The 20468-nt window shown below is 36.9% G+C and overlaps 1 protein-coding gene across 14 annotated transcripts in view; it reads right to left on the reverse strand.

Moving 5' to 3' along the window:
- The window catches only part of SLC38A11 (solute carrier family 38 member 11), a 57005-nt gene extending 43587 nt beyond the window's left edge, over positions 1-13418 (reverse strand). For 9 of the 14 annotated variants that reach the window (XR_012421170.1, XR_012421169.1, XM_074009357.1 and 6 more), the window contains exons 1-5: positions 13139-13418; positions 12560-12674; positions 10628-10702; positions 3494-3628; positions 2478-2543 (exon numbers count right to left, since the gene is read on the reverse strand). Coding sequence is in view for 12 of the 14 variants with exons in the window: in XM_074009357.1 (XP_073865458.1) it covers positions 2478-2543; positions 3494-3628; positions 10628-10702; positions 12560-12674; positions 13139-13234 (487 nt within the window). In the remaining 2 variants the exon portion in view is untranslated. Of the gene's footprint in view, positions 1-2477; positions 2544-3493; positions 3629-4201; positions 4333-10627; positions 10703-12559; positions 12675-13138 lie in introns of those variants that run through there. The other 5 variants (XM_074009356.1, XM_074009354.1, XM_045367172.3 and 2 more) reach the window with 2 other exon arrangements.
- Positions 13419-20468: the final 7050 nt, after the last annotated feature.

The raw sequence follows: 20468 nt of genomic DNA on the forward strand, positions 1-20468 counted from the left end.
CTAAAATATATTTTTAAATTAGTAATTCTCTTTTGAAAAACTTTAGAGGTCAGGTGAGATGGCTTATGCCTATAATCCCAACACTTTGGGAGGCTGAGGTGGGTAGATCGTTTGAGCTCAGGAGTTCGAGACAAGCCTGGGCAACATAGCAAAACCCCATCTCTACAAAACTGGGCATGGTGGTGTGCACCTGTAATCCCAGCTACTTGGGAGGCTGAGGTGGAAGGATCACCTGAACCCGGGAGGTCAAGACTACAGTGAGCCAATTATGCCATTGCACTCTAGCCTGGGTGACATAGTGAGACCCTGTCTCAAAAAAAACAAAAACAGAAACAAAAACAAAAAACAGAGAAGAAAAGAAAAACCCTTAAGAAAAACCTTGAAAAATAACACAGAAAAACCGCCACAAAAATCCCATGGATCTCATGATTAAAAGATAACCACAGTTTATACATAAAAGTATTTCTTTCTTATTTTTTCTTACTTGTATATGCAAATAGAAAATTTACATAATTTAGATTATATCGTATGTCTTGTATTATATTCTGACCACTTTCCCTTAGCATTCTACCCACTTATGTGGCCTCAGCTTATGCATTCATGCTTTGGAGTTTGGGGGCTGGCACAGAAGCTACAGACAGTTCAGGGTAACAAAAATCATGACTAACAGTACTGGGTAAGTCTACTGTGTGCTAGGAACTACCTGTCTCACCTCTTTTGCTTCACACAACTATTCTATGAAGCAGATGATATTCTGATTCATAATTTAGAGATGAGGAAACTGGAACTCGGAGAGGACAACTAACCTTCTCAAGGTCACACAGCTGGTCATTAGTGAGTCTGTGATTTGACAGCTATGTCTCCATGATCTCAAGTTCCACTAAACCATGTGTGAGGAATAGGTGTACTTTCTGGCTCTAGATTTTGTTTCGTTTTGTTTTGTATGTCTCTAAAATGAGTGATTCAAGCACTAAGAGGAAAGGTGTTTTTGCATCAATCTCCTCAACTGTAATAGCAACTAGAGAGAGTGTCACAATGAAAGAGGGATTATGTAGCTTGGATGAGAAGCTCTTCAAAGCAAAAAGACACATGATCTCTGAATTATTCTAAAAGCTATCACATAGTGAAAAGTTGAACAGGGAGTGGAGTTGTAGCAATATGTTGAAAAGGTCTACTTGAGAATGGTCACACTGGCTTTTTTGCAATTACCCTAAACTGGAAACAACACAAATGTCCCTCAACTGGGTGATAGATACACTATTGTACATCCATAAAATGAAATGCTTCTCAGAAATAATTTGTTAAAAAGAGCAAACTACTGATATATCTAAAGACACAGCTGAATCTCAAATACACCTTTCTAAATAAAAGAAGCCAGACTCAAAAAAGCTACATATGGTATGATATCATTTACCTGGCATTCTGAAGAAAGCAAAACTATAGGGAGAGAAATCTCATCAGGAGGTTGGCAGGGGGAGCTGGAGATTAGGGTTTGACAACAAAGAGAAATGGGGGAAACTGGAGGGAGTGATGGAATTGTTCTGCATTATTTTTATTATTTTTAGAGACAGACTCTCTGTATGTGGTTCACACTCCTGGGCTCAAGCAATCCTTCTGCTTCAGTGTCTGGAGTAGCTGGGACTACAGGTGCATGCTACTGTGCCTGGCTTGTTGTTCTGTATTTTGATTGCAGACGTGGTTATATGACTATATGCCTTTGTCAAAACTCACAGAATATAGGTTTTGGGTTTTTTTTGTTTGTTTGTTTGTTTGTTTTTTTGAGACAGGGTCTCACTCTGTTGCCCAACCTGCAGGGCATTGGCATGATCACAGCTCTCTGCAGCCTCCACCTCCTGGGCTCAAGTGATCCTCCCACCTCAGCCTCCGAAGTAGCTGGAACCACAGGTGCAGATACCATGTCCTGCTAATGTTTGTACTTTTTGTAGAGATGAGGTTTCACTATGTTGCCCAGGCTGGTCTTGAACTACTGAGCTCAAGCGATCCACCCTCTTCTGCCTCCCAAAGTGCTGGGATTATAGGCGTGAGCCAACATGCCTGGCCACAGAATATAGATTTTAAAGGGTTAATTTTACTCTATTAAATTATACCTTAATACAAATAATGGGTAAAATAGTCTGCTTGCTTATTTAAGAAATCACATAGTTTAAATAGTACATGAAAAAATATTAGCCCAGAGAGCTGGTGATAAGAAGCATAAAAAATTTAAAAGATAAAGTATTCTAAGTATATAAATAGTAAAAACATTTTTTCAAACGGCTAAATAAGAACTAAATTATGTATAAAAGCAGATCTGAACTTTAAAATCAAAATGGATCATGGAAATTGTGAGATACCTGAAGTAATCCAATAATTTCACTTTCAAATTTTTTATTTATAAATTATTATGAACCATGTTAACTATAAATAACTATATAAATAAATATATTTAAATCCTCCCAATTTTTATTTTGACTTACCTCCTGGGATTCTTTGAAAAACTTTGCTCAAAGTATCTCCAGCTATTATATTGTAACTTATCATCGCTAAAAACATAATTAAAATAAGAGTCATCAATAAGCCATCACACATTTCATCCTAAATAATTTGAAAGCAATCACTTATTACTTCCCAAACATTGGCATTACCCTACTCCTTTCAAATGTATATTATGATTACCCATTTGGACAACTTTAAAGATAACTGGACAACAGATCTATGGCAGAGTATCAATTTGTATTAAAAAAGGATTTTCTCTTTACAGGTTGATTCATCTCAGAATACCTTTAAGTAGCAAGTTCTGCTAGTTATTAAAAATGCAATTTATTTTGTTGTTAAAGTTCAGTTTCCAAACCTCTTTTCAGGAACACATGTACTGCGTAAAGTGGGGAATAATAATAGAAAACTTTGAAGGCACTAAAATATCCCCTCCATTGAAAAAGTAAGACTTTTTTGGGAAATATATTCTTAGCTTTCTGTAGAGACATATGGAACTAGTGGTTTGAACAATACCTTCCATAGTACTGATTTTTAAAAATGAAGTCAATTTGGCCATTGGCGAATATTAACATTTCATTTTTCAAGAAGTGTTAGGTGACATTCTCACCATTATGGTATAAACTTTAAATAGCACATTGGCCTAGTACATGGCTTCCACAAATCCTTAGCATTTTTTTTTTTAAGTATTAAGCCTTATAAGAAATGTGTTATTTCTCTTATTCACTCTTTATTCTAGATCATTCAATTTTTTACCAAGTACAGAAAGCCCAAACATTAACTCAGTGAAAATAACCCTCATTTTATTTAAAAGAAATAGAAAATAAATCAAAAGGACCAGAAAGTAAGGAAGAAAATGGTTAAAGAAGTAAATATTTAATTTGGAAAAGATTTCAACTGCTATAATGATATTCTTTAAAGACTATTAAAAGTATTTTATTCAGAAATGACCATATGCTTATGCACATAATTGCAATATTTATCTTCACAGTCAACTTACCTATAAAAGGATACAAAAACTGAAGAACAGAGAGGAGAATATACCCTGGAAAGCCGAAGGTTTTATTGACCAAAGACTGGTAGGTGTCTGTTCCGGAGAGGGCCCCTCCTTTTATCAATAAAATGAGGGAAAAGTCTATGGCAATAATATCAATTAAATAAATGTCAGATTACACGTAATACAAATATTTTTCATGCTTTAACTTAATTACCATTGAGAAAAAGGGAAATTTTAAAGAAGCATTTAATTTAATGTTACAGTACTAGCAGAGCCAGGCTTTCTTTTCATAAAACATTACCTTTTATGAAACAGTAATGTTTCCAGTTACATATTTTTCAATCAAGATGCAAATATATACTTAACACACCCATGCAAAGAATAGGGCAGAAAAGAAAACAGACTCAAGTCAAACTGCCAGTGTTCCATTTTACTTTCCTGATGTAACCAATGCAGCAAATATCATCAGGTTGAGGCTCAATTGTAGGTATGTAGGTAATCAAATATTTCATAGGTATTCAATGTGTGAAGACTGAGAATTAAAGGTGTGGTAGCATTTAGAAAATAATACATTTAGGAGAGTCAGAGCATTTGTTTTATAATATAATAAAATTAGTAACTTTATTTTATAGTTATTATGGTTAAGAAAGAGACACTCTATGAAATTTTGCTGTTGAAATTTACATTTGTGGCTGGCACAGTGGCTCACACCTGTAATCCCAGCACTTTGGGAGGCCAAGGTGGGTGGATCTCGAAGTCAGGAGATCGAGGCCATCCTAGCCAACATGGTGAAACCCCGTCTCTACTAAAAATACAAAAATTAGGCAGGTGTGGTGATGCACACTTGTAGTCCCAGCTACTTGGGAGGCTGAGGCAGGAGAATCGCTCGAATCCAGGAGGCAAAAGCTGCAGTGAGCTGAGATCCTGCCACTTCACTCCAGCCTGGCAACAGAGTGAGACTCTGTCTCAAAAAAAAAAAAAAAAAAAAAAAAAAAAAAAAAAAAAAAATTACATTTTAAGAAACTTCAATTGAAGTTAAAGATAGATATATACAGAAATTATATAATGAAAAGACAGTCTCCCTCATTGTTTTCATTTAACTCAATGTTTTTTACAGAAAGACACTGCAGTTGTATTTGGTACACAGCTACACACAATGTGAGATACTTGTTCTCTTTTCTCTCTTTCTCATTTTTATCCATTAAGTAATATGGAAATGCATAAAAATGCAAGTCATTGTAATATGATTTCCCCTTGATTCCCTCTCAGGTCAGTGAAACTTCTTTCAACAAGAGCATCAGTGATCTCCAAGTTGATAAATCCAATTGATACCTCCTAGACCTCACTCTTATTTGCTCTTTCGGAACACTGTTTTTTGTTGTTGTTGATCATTCCTTATTTTCTCAACCATCCTCCTTTGGCCTCTGTGACATCTCTTTCTTGTGGTTTTCTTCCTACTTTTTTGGTCATTTATACTCAATTTTTCACCAGTTTCTTTCACTCTGCTCAAGCCCTGGATTCTTGGACTTTTTTTTTCTCACTTTTTTATTTTTTTGAGATGGAGTCTTGCTCTGTCACTCAGACTGGAGTGCAGTGGCGCCATCCTGGCTCACTGCAACCTCCGCCTCCCGGGTTCAAACAATTCTCCTGCCTCAGCCTCCTGACCAGCTGGGATTGCAGGTGCCGACCACCATGCCTGGCTAATTTTTGTATTTTTAGCAGAGACGGAGTTTTGCCACGTTGGCCAGGCTGGTCTCAAACTCCTGACCTCAGGTAATCCACCCGCCTAGGCCTCCCAAAGTGCTAGGATTACAGGTGTAAGTCACTGCGCCCAGCCTTTTTTCTCACCCTTCAAGATGTACTAGTGTGATCTCACTTAGGCTGTGGTTGCAATTTTCATTCAGATGTTAATAACCTCTAAATTTGTGTTTCCAGGTCAGACCCCCTTCAAAACTTCAGACTTCTACAGCTAGCTGCCTAATAAATATTTTGCCTTGAAGATCTCATAGACATCTTACTTTTAAAATATATAAATTCTAATTTGGTTATTGGTTCTGGAATTTGATTCTCTATCCATATTTCTCCAATCTGTAATTAGTATCAACAGAAACTTGAGAATTTCCCCAGACTTATCTTATTAATCATTAACTTATTTCATTACGTTCTATATTCCTGTGGTTACTAAGTCTATTAATGATTGCATCAGAAATATTCAAATGTAGCCCCTAATCTGTAATCTTGACTTGCCTTATGGTAGCGCTTTGGACTTCATAATTTCTTGTCTGGAGTACTGAAATAACCCACTAATAGTTCTTTTACCCACCAATCTGGCCCCCAACCAAGACACCTTTGATTTCTCCTCCCTACCAAGACATTCTGAGCATTCTCCCTCCACCAGGTGGATCTGGCCATAGATTACTATAAAACTAATTGTGTCTTCTGCTTAAAATATTTCAGGGAGACCCATTAATGCCTTTGGATAAAAATTATTTATAGCTGTGTGACCTCGGATGAAAGATTTGAGTTCATCTGTAAAGTAAGGCAATATGGCACCCTTGAAGAGTGTTGTGAGGATTATGGTGTTTAAATATCCACCACAATGCCTACTGTCTTCTAGAAGCTGAGTGGGAACTTACGCTATTTCTACTTATTTTTGACAAACTGCATGTGACGGTGGGAAAAGTTATTGTATTTGGAGTCAGATAATAATGATAACAACCATAAACTACTAGCAAATGCTTACACAATGCTTTTCTGTTTGGTAGGTCTTTTTCCAAATACTTTACAAATACTAATTAATCTTCACAACAACCAGAGGTAGGTGCTACTATCATGACCATTTAACAGATGAGAAAAGTGGGGCATGAAGGTTAAGTAAATTGATCTCTACAGAAGTAGTAAAAGAAGAATCGGGACTTAGGCCCTAGTAGTCTGGCCTCAGAATCCAGGCACTTAATTAAAATCTCAACTCTGTTACCAGTAACTTCAGACCTTGGCTAAGTTATTTTAACCTACCGAAGTCTCAATTTTCTCCTCCAACAAAGTAAAACATGAACACCTATCTTAGAAAGATTTCACATTATATAAAACATGAACACTTACCTCAGAAAGATTTCACTTTATGGCTGCATTGTGCTCAGCATCTAGCTCAGGAAGTGGTAATGCTTATCATTACATGAAAGGCTTTCCATCTGCCTTTGCAAACCTCTCCAACTTCCCCTCTCTCCATTTGCAAACACCAACCCTGCACTTTGGCCAGACTAAATCATTTGTTCAGTTGCATTTTGCATTCCCACTTTTCCATCTGCTTCCATTTTCTCTGCTAACTCACTTTTTTTTTTTTTTTTTTTTGATAAATACGCAGAGGAAGTGTCTCCTCCTCCCTAGAACATTCCTGCTCTTTTGAGGCTAGGTTAAATGCCAGTCTCTGTCACGTACATATTTTTATTATAGTATTTTTTATGAAGTACTATAATTATGTTTTGTTTTGTTTTTTTTCTGCTTGACTATATTGTGAGCTTCAAAAAGGCAGGGATAATGTTTCTCATTGCTATATCTGGCACACCGGTGATCAGTATATATTTGTTGAATGAATCAATGATCAATATAGTAGGATTGCTATATGTCTACCCATTGGATTCCAATTTAATGTGATAAATGACCTAATAAATACATTTTTATTTATTTAATTTTATTTATTTATTTATTTATTTATTTATTTATTTATTTATTTATTGTTGAGACTGAGTCTCACTCTGTTGCCCAGGCTGGAGTGCAGTGGCACAATCTCAGCTCACTGCAACCTCTGCCTCCCGGGTTCAAGCGATTCTCCTGCCTCAGCCGCCTCAGCTTCCTGAGTAGCTGAGACTACAGATGTGAGCCACTACGCCCAGTTAAGTTTTGTATTTTTAGTAGAGATGGGGTTTCACCATATTGGCCAGGCTGGTCTCGAATTTCTGACCTCAAGTGATCCACGTGCCTCGGCCTCTCAAAGTGCTGGGATTACAGGGGTGAGCCACCGTGCCCAGCCCTAAGAAGTATTAATAGATTTTAAAATATCCTGCAAACACAAAGGACATATCAATAAATTCTACTTCCTTTGCTTAAAATTAGAAACTGCTTCACAAAAAAGTTGAATAATGCCTTGAAGGAAGAACAAGGTTTCACCAGGTAGAGAAGAAAAGGAATGTCAGGCAGGAGGACTATCAATGGGAAGATGGTGTGAAAGCTTATTCTCTCCCTGGGTAACAGAATTCTCTGGAATGGCTGAGAATGTCTGCATGTGACTGTTGGTCACAGAGTGAGAGGGCAGTTAATATAATTGGAATGAGACTACAAATGCAGACTATGGCCAAACTATGAAGGAATTTACATGCAATATTTTGTTGTTGTTGTCCTTACAGAGTCTCAGAATGTTTTGATTAGGGGAGTTTACAGAGTTCAGCCTGAGGTTTTATAAAAATAATCTGCAGCAGTATGGAGGACTGATCAGAAAGTAAACAGATGCTGGAGGCAGGAAAACTGAGCAGCAGCTCACTGGCCAAGAAGGAGAATCAATGAGCTAGATGCTGAGAATAATGCAGCCATAATGTGAAATCTTTTTGAGGTAGATGTTCATGTTTTACTTTTTTGGAGGAGAAAATTGAGACTTCAGTTGGTTACAATGGCTTAGCCAAGGTCAGAAGTTACTGGCAACAGAGTTGGCATTGATTCTCCTCCTTGATTCTCATTGATTCTTATGTAATCTATATACAATTTATATACTTATGTCACAGAGAGGAGGCAGCCAATTTCAAAGATGGTATGAAGGCTTGCTGAAGAAGGGTATGGTTGGGATGAGAACACTGAGCATTTAATAAAAGTTCAAAATGATCACTTAAAGGTAAGAATGTGTTAAGAATTTAGTCAATAATAAATGTAAATGCTTTCATCTGCTTATAAAATACAGGCTACAAATACATTCCCTTAACAGTTTTAGGTATCTTAAGTATTAATTACTATAATATTTTGATCTCCCTTTAAATATATTATATGCAACTTTTTAAAAACTTCATGAATTAATCTATGTTACTTAACAGAGGAATTTTCTTTTAAATCATTTTGTATGCTCAGACAATAAAAATTATTTTACATTAATCAACAAATTTGAAAATCTTAAAGCAAACTAGAATTATTTGTTGTAAATTTTCGTAATTCTTTTTGTTCCCCAGCATTTCACAAACATGAAAACAGAACTTAGAAAAACTTGTTTTACTGAACATACCTCATTAGTGGCCTTAAAAGGCAAAATAATAATTCTAGAGGCAAACCACTGATTAATTATAGCTCCAATCTAAAGAAAAGTTCAACATTATACCCTACATGTAGATTTTGCTCTTAAAAGCCTAATTAAGAAAAAAAAAATGAATCAGCCTATATATTTTTTTCAATTTTGTGTGGTCATCCTTTATCAGTTATTTAAGAATTTGGATCATGCAAGTAAATTTATGAGTTGGTAATTTTCATTAATAAGTAAATTTGCAACATGTGAATTTGCAAAGGACTTCTCACAGTTATTGTTATAGGTTTATATATGGCATTAGTTGAAAAAGTTATTCACATTATGATTTATTCATGTATAATATGATTGGCTTTAGCATACTGTTCATTCTCTTCAAGTCCTGAACTCGTGGATGACGCATATTTTTAAATTTTTTCTGCCTACCTGTTTACAATGTGTGTAAATGTTTACAATGCATTTAAATAAACGATGGTGATTATGGTGGAAATTGATTATTTGTCAGTGCTGATGGGAAACAGGAAATTTAAGAATGACAGGGACAAATCCTTGAATCAGATTTTTTTTTTTTTAGTGTAATAAATGCCCCAATAAGTAGACTGCAATTTTTAAACACCAGCAACTCTTAATAAGCACAGAATTATAGGTGCTTACGTTATAAATAAAGAGCTGTAATAACTAGAAGCAGTTTAGGTCTTGAGGGTGGGGGGTAGGAAGAAGGCAGGGAGTTCAATGCCTGTCTAGCTTTGAATTTGAAAACGATTTCATGCTTTACTGTCTCTTCGTCAGCCTGAGAAAAAATAGCTGAGCGTTGGGCAGGTCTTGGAAGCCTGAGGTTTTACGAGGGATGGCATCTTGGCAGGATCTCTAGAAGCAGAGCTGAGACAGACATTGCCGGGCAAGGGGTCTGTGGATGAAGTACTCCAGAAGAAGGGGAATGAGAGGACAGGGCAGGGGAAAGAGCTCAGCAAGTACTGCGGTGGTGGAGCACTGGAGCTCCAACCGTACCGCACATTGGTCCCTCATGGAGGCAAGGAGACCCCCTTGAGGCTCAGGGCAACACTCACTAGCTGGTAAAAGGGCATCTAATCCACCACAGCAGCAACTCCTGTGAGTGGTGCTTGTTTTCGATCATTGCCACCTCTTTCACAGTGATCCCAAGACAGAGGAAAGACGCTGTGTTTGTCATAAGGTGAGATGGTGGGATGACAGGGCGGGGACGAGGACAGCAAAAAGAGGAGATGATTATGAGTTGTAAACCCTGCATTTAAATGGGAGAGTGACAAAAGGTGGGTGTGAATGAACTATTTACATGAAGAAGCGGAAGCAGAACAGAAGATGTGATATAGAAGCAACTTATTGCTGCATTTAAAGATAGTAGCGGGCAGCGAGTGTGGGCAGGCATAAGCCAGGTGGAGAGGCTTGATGAGCCCTGCTGGTTGATCACCAGAACTTCAGTTCTACCTCTACAAGCAACAGCTGAATAAGGTTGTTCATTCACATGCACCTGCCCACGAAGTCCTGCTGTCTGCACTTTCAGAGCACAGTCCTCTCTTAGCCTTAATGAAGCTTTAAAATGACTTCCCCATCTACTACTTTCTGCATAAAGTGAAAAAGGCACATGAAAAGGATTTAGGCTTGGTAATATATAATGCTCTTCTACTTTTTCTAATCTGTTTAAAGGATTAGTAGGAAAAGTAAATCTCCTCAGGCATAAATGCTTAAATTCTTTAGGATTCTTTGATGCAGTTTCTAATTAACTAGGAAATTCAGCTGCAGCATGTGTGTGTGTGTGTGTGTGTGTGTGTAGTTATTGCACAATTGAAGTTGCAGATATAAGAAATTATATAGTATTTTACCTGTAACATATGAAACCCAGAATAAAAGCAATATTCCCAAAGGAAACCCAGCTTGCTTCATTGAATAAGGCAATCCTGAAAAAACATAAAATGCCCCACCCCTCACATTAACAAGAAAGCTAGAAATACAGAAACTCCCCCCTTCAATTTCTGCATATAATAGGTAAAGTCAATTTATAAACTTACATGACATACTTGTAAGTTGCACATAGGACAGTATTAACATTAAATGTTAGGCATTAATACTTATTTCAGAATAAAATGTTATTAGCTTAGGGACAAGTCAAGAGAGCAAGTTTATGAGGTGATGGGATAAGAATTAGAAAGCAGCAAATGAAAAACAAATGCCAGTTCACACAAATAACGTTTACTTCAGGGTAAGAGTGACACAGCCCTGGAATATGTGGAAAATCATTACCTCAAATCCTTTCCTACCTGCTAGCCAAGAAAGCAGAGTGGATAATCAAGAGCACAGAAGGGTTATGGAATATTAAGACAGACAGACTCTGGAGTCAAAATGGGGCTACTATGTAGGAAAAAAATGAGAGAAAAATGAGAAGGCGAAAGTCTTTTTTATAATGCTGACAAGGGTACGTATAATTATTTCTTGTAATTTTGGGGAAAATGGGCAACTTTAGATTATGGACAATAAAATATCTAAAACAAACACAGTTAAAATATTTGCAGCCAAGATTTTTATTCTCTGAAAAGTTTTCCCTTAAAGAAAAGAAAACAAGCCGCTGAGCAGGATTCAGTGGTACTGTTTAGCATTGCTGACATGGCTTAGCTTAGCATGTTCACATCAGGAATTAGCTCTAGAATTCTTCTAAGTACAGCTGCCCATACCTTCATTGCACATGGAGGTAGAATTGTAAACAAGCCTTTGTCCCTGTTTCCTTCTACTTTATCTCAGGTAATGCCATTTTATGTATCATTTGGAGAAAAAAAAAAGACTATCCATAGAAAAATGTAAAATCAGGAACCATATTAACTTGTGAAAAGTAAAAGTAACTCAAGAGTAAGAAAAGTAGCTCAATCCAGATAAATGTTTAATTTTCAGAAGATGATGACAGAGACAAAAATGTCACAACTTTATAAAACCTTGTATTCTCAAAAAAGTATTGCATTTTGCAGGATTTTGTTTTCTTCTTGTCTTTTCTGAGATAGAATGTTTTCAGGTACCAAAAAGAATAATAACCACTGAAAATATAGCTGCTTTTATTACTATAATGCAATACACTTTTAACTTTTTTCAGACAATTTCCCTTGCTTCTAATACAATGGGAAAATCTGAGCTATTTATTTCTTTTAATTCTGATTTTATGGCTCCTTTGCTAGGAAAATTATATGCATTTTCAATGAACAAATTTGCATTGTTGACTAAATGATATTTAAAATTAATATATTGTAATAATTTTGTACTTTAAAATTTAACATTGTATAGATAGGTAAAGAATGTATGAATTTAATTTTTCATAAGATTGGTATGTTTTCATATTAAACTTTTCACCTCTAACATTTACAAATATCTGGAAGTTTTATACTTCTATAAGGTTAAAGAAAGAGGATTCAAATAATGATGGACCCTTCAGTAAGTGGGAAAAAATACATTAGGTAACATTAACAATCAACCACACAGCCTACAGAAAAAAGATTCAGCACCGCCCATATGCAGTTTCACCTTAATCTACTACATGTGGAAGATGCTCTTAACTGTGGAAGCAGTGTGAATTACAGCCCCATCTTCAGCATAAAAGGCACGCACACATACAGTTACACTAGAAAAAAAGGAAGGCTTTTATGGAAGAAAATTTCCAATTTTCTTATTTAAGTCTTTTTTTCTTTAAAAATAATTAATGAACACTAGCAGCATAGCGAGTCTTAAATTTTGCCCTTTCACTTAAAATTGAAACCAAAACAACATACACTTACCTATTATACCAGATCCTATAATCGAGTTGACAACATTAAAAAGAGCAGCAGACTGACAGGTTTTCTCTTTATGCTCATGTTCAGAAACAAGGGTTTCTCTGTCATCTAGATCTCTCTATTTTAATAGATAAAATAGCAATTATAAGCAAATACTAGCTCAGAAAATTAGAAAAGTAACAAATATGTAATGCAGGATACTAGCACGATATTTCTAGTAATAATAAGTAATGTCACTAATGAAAATAAAATAATGCCAGGATAACAGTAATAAAGAATAACAATAATGGCTAGTAATTCAACAGAGCTTGGTAAGCTAACTCCACCCTAAAATTTCCAGATTACAGCTGCCCCAGCTGCTAAGTACAGGATCTGTTAGGAATTCGGTGATGTGATTGTGTGAAATTAAATTGCCTGCTAAGGAAAAAAAAACAAAGTCAGATTAAGGCAAAACTTTTTCTCCCAGAGAACTTTTCGCGGTGCTAAACCAAGAGCCCGGGTGAAGGTAGGTGACCTGACCTGTTGCAAGGTGAATGAAATTTCCGGAAAACTGGCTTCAGAACGCCCAGTCGCTAGTTTTACCTGCGGTGGGATGACAGGGTCCTGCCTCTGGTAGCCCATGGCTGCGCGGTTGTCCTGAGGAGGTAGAAGATGCTGGCGCCGAGGTCCGGCTCGCATCCCGCCAGCCTCCTCCGCCACCTCGCACACAGCCGAGGTCCGCACACAGCCGAGGTCCGCACACAGCCGAGGTCCGCGCGCCGCCGCAGAGCTGCAGGGAGCCAGTTCCACCGGCGCCGTCTGCCCCGTCGGCAGGCCGCGAGGGCTGCAGCCCGAAGATCTCTAGGCTGTGACAGCTTGGGGCACTTTTCCACCGGAGTTCGCCCAAATATAGTTTTCCTCCGGATGCGGAGATGCTGCAGGATGTTTCTGATCCGGGCTGCCCTGTCTCCCCGCCTCCCGCCTCCACACCCCCGCCTTCCTCAGAGAACAGGGAGAGCTACTCTTCCCCGAAGCTGCAGAGGACAACTGGTTCCACCCACGCTGCCCTGCCTAGATTGCACAGTTATGACCGCCTCGTTGCAGCTCGTTCCTAAATTAGCTGCGCCTTTGCTGGGTCCGAAACCCAGGTAAGAGCGCAGAAGCACCCTTGGGCCCGTGGGACATCTTCCCTATTAGCATCTCCTCCTCGCTACACCTTTTCAACGGCAGAGACGACGGGTGAAAATTTGGGACTTTTATTGTAAATGGAAATGGAAAGACTCATAAGAAAATGAATAGCAAAACAAAAAACTTTCCTAGGGTTTTAGCAAACTTGACTACTGAGCATGCTTTGGTCAAACGCTTTCTGGTAACTTTTTAGAAAAAGGAGCCATAGAGAAAATGAAGGTGGATTGTTAATGGATTCAGGTAATGAACCTTGAAGAGGGAAAGAGGAGTACAAGGGTTTGGAAAAGGGATGGCACCTACAGTGTCTGAGCTAGAAGGAATCTTCAGTGACCACCTATACATTACAGATGAAGCAACAAGTCCAGAGAGTATTCAATATCAGAGACAGAATGCATAAGACAACAGTTTCAGGGGCATTTTTGATCTGGGATTGGTTTAGGGCATGGATGCAGAACTGGGGATGTGGAGGCCAACTGTACCTAATTAAAGAGGTTCTGTTTCATACATATTTACTTATAATTATGAAAAAAAATTAAAACCGTGGGAAAACGAAAGACTTATAAACTTTATATACACTCTGCCATCAAATTAACAAATGTTAACATGCTGTCATATTTTCTTCAAATTGTAAAAGTAAACATAATGTCACAATAGGAACCCCCTTGACCTTCTCCATTCCTTTCCCTAGACCTTCAGCCCTGGAGTTATCGGTTCATCAAGTTAGTGTTATCTTTGCTATTCATGCTTTCTATTTTAATCTGTTCATTTATAGCCATAAACAATATATAACATTGGCTTTTGTGTTTTCAACATTTACGAAGATGGTACCATATTGTACATGTTATTTTTCCACTGGCATTTTTATTTTCAGCATGTATGATGTAGATATATGCAGATACGCTTTTTTTTTTTCATTATATCTAACAGTTAAGTCTGCCTTCCCCCTACTGAAAGATAGTAAGGTTGTTTCTCATTTTACACTCTTACGGAGCATAAAAGTGACAGTTTCTCTAGATGTAGAAGTGTTATATAGTAGGTCATGCGCACTTTCATCTTCGTTAGTTTTTTTTTTTCTTTTTCAGACGGAGTTTCAGTTTTGTTGCCCAGGCTGGAGAGCAATGGTGTGACCTCTGGTCACTGCAACCTCCGCCTCCCGGGTTCAAGCGATTATCTTGCTTCAGCCTCAGGAGTAGCTGGGAATATAGGTGCCCACACCACGCTCAGCTAAGTTTTTGTATTTTTAGTAGAGATGGGGTTTCACCATGTTAGCCAGGCTGGTCTTGAACTCCTGATCTCAGGTGATCCACCCTCCTCAGCCTCCCAAAGTGTTGAGATTACAGGTGTGAGCCACTGTGCCTGGCCTTCATTAAATATTTTTAAATTGCTTTGCAAATTGATAACATGAATTTCACTTCTACCAACAGAGTTGAAATTCTTGTTTTTCTACATTGTCTGCAACACCAGGATTTACTTAATCTATTTTTTAAGTTTCATTGTTCTGCTGGATTTTTAAGTGGTGTATAATTATTGTATAAATTTGTATTATCCTAATTTACATTGAGATGGAAGATATTTTACATACTAGTTAAATATTTCCATTGTTCTTTTTGTGAATTTCTTTTTTTTTTTTCCCATTTGGTTTTGGTTGTAAATTTTTTCTATTGATTTGTAACCATAATTTATATATTTGGGGTGGCAACCCTGTGTCATTTATATGTTTTATACGTATCTTTTCCCAGCTTCTCTCTTTTAAATTTTTTTCTAATTCTGTGAAGTTACAGTTTTAATATTAGTAATCTTAATCCTGATACAAGTGCATTGAGAAGCAAAAATTATAACCCTATTTTACTCAAAAGAATAGATGCAGAAATGCCAAGCAAACTATTAGCAAGTTGAACCTATCTGTTCACAAAAAGTTAACAATATCATAAAAAAGTTGAATATAGCCCAACTATGAAAGGATGGCTTAATTAACAAAAAAGTTCATAAATATAATTTCCAACATTAACAGGTAAGAAAAAACCATGTTATTATTTCACTATATTCAGGAAAAACACTTGATAATGTTGAATTATTGATTTAAAAAAACTTTGTAAATCAAAAATATAATACAACTTCCTGATAGTGATAAACTATAGGAAAATATTTTCATTACAAGGAAATTTTGGAAGCATTCCTATTTAATCAGAAGTGAAAAAAATCAATGTTTGTGACTTTTATTTAACTTGATGTTGGAGTTCCTAGTCTAAAGTAGTAAGAAATAAAAGAGAAATCAGAGGTATGAGAATTGGAAAGCTAAAATTAAAACTGTCATCATTTTTACATGATAAAATTGTTTGTATAGAAAAATCCAAAATAATCTAAGAGAAAAAAATTAGAAATAGAGAATATAGAGAGCTTATTAGCATAAGATTAGACTAAAAATATATTAATTTCTCTACAGCAACAGCAAACAACTAGATATTGTAATTAAAAAGTATATAATAGTGTCAGAGAATATCTAATACTAAGAAATAAATCCAACCAAAGAGAAAAATGTACACAGTCTCTTCAAAAAAAAAGATAACAATCAAGGTACATTACAGAAGGCCTAAATAAATTGAGAGATACACCTTATTCATGAATCAGAAAAAATAAATATTCTAAAGATATCGAATCTGACCAAGTTGATCTATTGATTAATACAATTATTTTCACCACTACATTGACCACAAATCTCTGTCAAAACCTTTCCTTTCTGTTTAGTTACAAAAGAAAAATCTTTGTTCTTTAAAAAGTAGAAATAAAATGAAAAGGATAAATTTTAAATGTTCAGTTATTTCCACTCCCAGTGATAACTTTATTTTAAAGATTTTTTTCAATATATCAGGTTGGTACAAAATAATTGCAGTTTTTGCCATTACAGTAATGACAAAACCTAATATTTTGCACCAGCCTAATATTATATGTGTCTCTGTATGTATGTGTTGTTCTTTTTTTCTTTTTGTAGATGATAGGCTCCGTGGTGGTCTTAAAATATATCCACAAATTCTCTGACATCCTCTCTTCAAGAAGTGGAGCTTAATTCCCTTTCCTTTGAGTGCAGGTATGACTTACTGACTTGCTTCTAATGAATAGCATATGACAGAAGTGATGTGTGTACATTCTGTTACTAAGTCATGAAAGTCATTGTGAATTCTGCCTTGTTCTCATTCAGACCACTCTGGGAGAAACCAACAGCTATGTCATGGGGAAATTCAAACCACCTATGGAGCGAGGCTCACATGGTGAGGAAGTAAAGCCTCTTGCCAATACCAAGCGAGTGAGATATACTAAAAGGGGATCCTCCAGCCCCAATCAAGTTTTCATATGACTACAGCCCCTGCCAGCATCCTAACTGCAACCTCATAAAAGACCTTAGCAATAGCCAGGTGTGGTGGCTTATGCCTGTAATCCCAGCACTTCGAGAGGCTGAGGCGGGCGGGTCAGCTGAGGTCAGGAGTTCAAGATTAGCCTGGCCAACATGATGATACCCATCTCTACTGAAAATACAAAAATTAACTGGGTGTGGTGGCATATGCCTGTAGTCCCAGCTACTTGGGAGGCTGAGACAGGAGAATCACCTGAACCCAGAGGCAGAGGTTGCAGTGAGCCGAGATCGTGCCACTGTACTCCACCCTGGGTGACAGAGTGAGACTCTGTCTCAAAACAAAAAAGACCCTAGCAAGGACCCCTTAACCAAACTGCTTCCAAAGACGGGGCCAACAAAAATGTGAGATAATTTGTTTTTTTAGGCCACTAGGTTTTGGCATTGTTTGTTATACACCAATAGATAACTGATATAGGCTCATTCTATACATATTTTTGATGATCTTTTTAAAAGAAATTTTTCTTAATTTCATAAATATTTAATATAATTTCAAAATATTATATTCTCAATGAGAAAACTCAACAAAGAAAGAGACAGACACATAAAATCACTGGCAATCCTCCCATGCAGAGGTAAGCAGAGTTAACATTTTAGAACCCTACAGTTTAGTCAGATTATACAGTATTTAGTTTGTTGAAGTGCATATTCACATGCACAAAAATAGTTTTATTGAGTCTGTCTTAGCCCCAGACAGAGGCTGTGGGAACTGGACTTTCACAAATATAGAGAGTCCTAATTTGAGCTTTTTATCAAATTATACAATTATGTAGATCATATTCTAAGCCTTTGTAGAATTATTATGTTTCATTATTATTTGGTTACAGTCCAGGCGAAGTGACTTCCAAGGGTACCTAGCTCTCTTAGAAATAATAAAAGAAGGCTCTAGCTTGGCAGACATTCGAGTTTAGAAAGCTCTTCCTGATGTCTAATCTGACTCCTTTCTGATATTATTAAAGTCCAAATTTGGATGAGACTAGAGACAATGACTTTCAATCCATATCTCTAGGAAAGAGTGACTTTTTCCTCAACCCTAGAAATGAGTCTGTAAGAGGAGTGCTTTTGTTCTTCTGTGAAAAACCGGATGCTTGACATTCTTACAGTATTGGGTTATTGGCTTCATTGCTGTAACAAACAGAGCACCAATATGTAGCGTTTCAAACAAGATAGACCTTACCTTCTGTCTTTTTAAATTTTCCACAGGTAGGAGTTCTCAATCTTTGTCGGAAAGTCTTCTCCAATATGTTCAGCTAAATAATCAAAATATATCTTTTTTAGGATTAATCACCTTAAACATCATTTTTGTATTCTATTTATGTGTTCTATATATTACTCATGAAATAATACCTTATTTGTGTGGTACCATATTATTATTATTGCTTAATTAAGGTATTTTCATGTTTTCTAACTGTAATTATTAGAATTCTGCAAGTCTGCTACAGTGACATTTCTGGTTAGGAGTCAGTGTGGATGGGGCACTGAGCAATAAGGTAAGTATTACTGTGTGAGTAAGCCCTGGTTTGCCCAAGATAGTTTTCATTTAGGCTTCCTGTCCCAATGTAATCATAAGTAGCATTGTATTAATCCATTCTTGCATTGCTATAAAGAAATACCTGAGACTGGGTAATTTATAAAGAAAAGAGGTTAATTGGCTCATGGTTCTGCAGGAGGTACAGGAAGCATAACACTGGTATCTGCTTCTGGAGAGGACTCTGGAAGCTTAAGGTCATGGCAGAAGGCAAAGCAGGAGCAAGAGAGCTAGAGAATTGCTATACACTTTTAAACAACCAGACCTCAAGAGAACTCACTGTGGCTAGGACAGTACCATGGGGAATGGTGCTAAACCATTCATGAGATATCTGCCCCCATGATCCAATCACCTCCCACCAGGCACCACCTGCAACACGGGGATTACATTTCAATATGAAATTTGGGTGGGGACATACATCCAAACTATATCAAGCATCTTTGTCATTCTCAGAAGTGTCCCTGTTTGGATGATAGGTTACAATATCATGCTACCTATGGGGTAGGATGGGGGGACCTATGGGGTAGGATGTGGGAACTATGGGGTACTAATCTCACCTAATATGTACTTAACACTTCACATTTATCTCTTGTGGTATTCAAGTTGAGAAAGGATGCAGATTTTAAAGACATGTGCTTTGAGTTATTTAGTTAGTATAGTGTATTGGGAGCTCAGGCTCTGGAATCAGAAAAAAAACTGGGTCTGAATCAAAGTTCAAGAGATCTTGGCAAGTTGCTGTATTCTTTGAGCCTTACTGTACTTATTTGTAAAAAGGGAAAACTAAGAGCACCTCTCTCAAAGCAGTAGTTGTAGGAATTAAATGAGATAACCTATTTTTTAAATTATTCATAATAATTGTACATATTTATGAGGGGCAGAGTGATATTTGATACATGTATACAATGTTTAATGATCACATCAGGATAATTAGGATATCCATCACCTCATTTATCATTTATTTGTGTTATGAGCATTCAAAATCCTCCCTTCTATCTTTTTGAACATAGATAATAAATTGTTACCTATAGCCACCCCACAGCATGATAGAACAGTAGAACTTATTTCTTCTACCTAGTAATTTTGGAGATGACCTAGACTTCTGTTAGTTTCCTAAAGCTGCTGTAATAAAGTATCATAAACTGGGTGACTTAAAACAACTGAAATTTATTGTCTCACAGTTCTGAAGGCTAGGAGTCCCAAATCAAGGCATCAGCAGAGCCATGCTCCCTCTGAAACCTACAGGGGAGAATCCTTGCTAGCTTCTTGTGGTTGGCTTGCAGATGCAACACTACAATCCTCCATCTTCACATGGCATTTTCCCTGTGTCTCTGCACACTGTTCCCTCTGTGCATGTCTTGTCTGCATCTGAGTTCAAATTATCCTCTCCATTTTTTTAATTAGGATACCTATCATATTAGGGCCTACCCTAATGGCCTCACCTTAACTTGACTACACCTGCACCTACCTCTGTTTCCATAGAAGGTCACATTCTGAGGTAGTAGGGGTTAGGACTTCAACATACCTTTTCAGGGAGACACAATTTAATCCATAATACTATTTTTAAAGTATTTAGTTATTTGCTTGGCCCATAATAAGCTCTCATTGATGTTTTCTGCTGATATATCCAAACAGAAAAACACTTTGTTAGGCCAAAATCATATAAGATAGAGGGAATTTTGGTCACTGCAAGAGAAACTGCTATTTGGCTTTAAACATTTATTTTTCCTTCCTCCACCCTGAGAGAGACTCTGATTTTGGTCTTGACTGTGGCTACCTGGAAAGAGAACTGAAATGTACATCCTTACTTGTAA

The sequence above is a fragment of the Macaca fascicularis genome, chromosome 12 (assembly GCF_037993035.2).
Source record: "Macaca fascicularis isolate 582-1 chromosome 12, T2T-MFA8v1.1".
Taxonomy (NCBI): domain Eukaryota; kingdom Metazoa; phylum Chordata; class Mammalia; order Primates; family Cercopithecidae; genus Macaca; species Macaca fascicularis.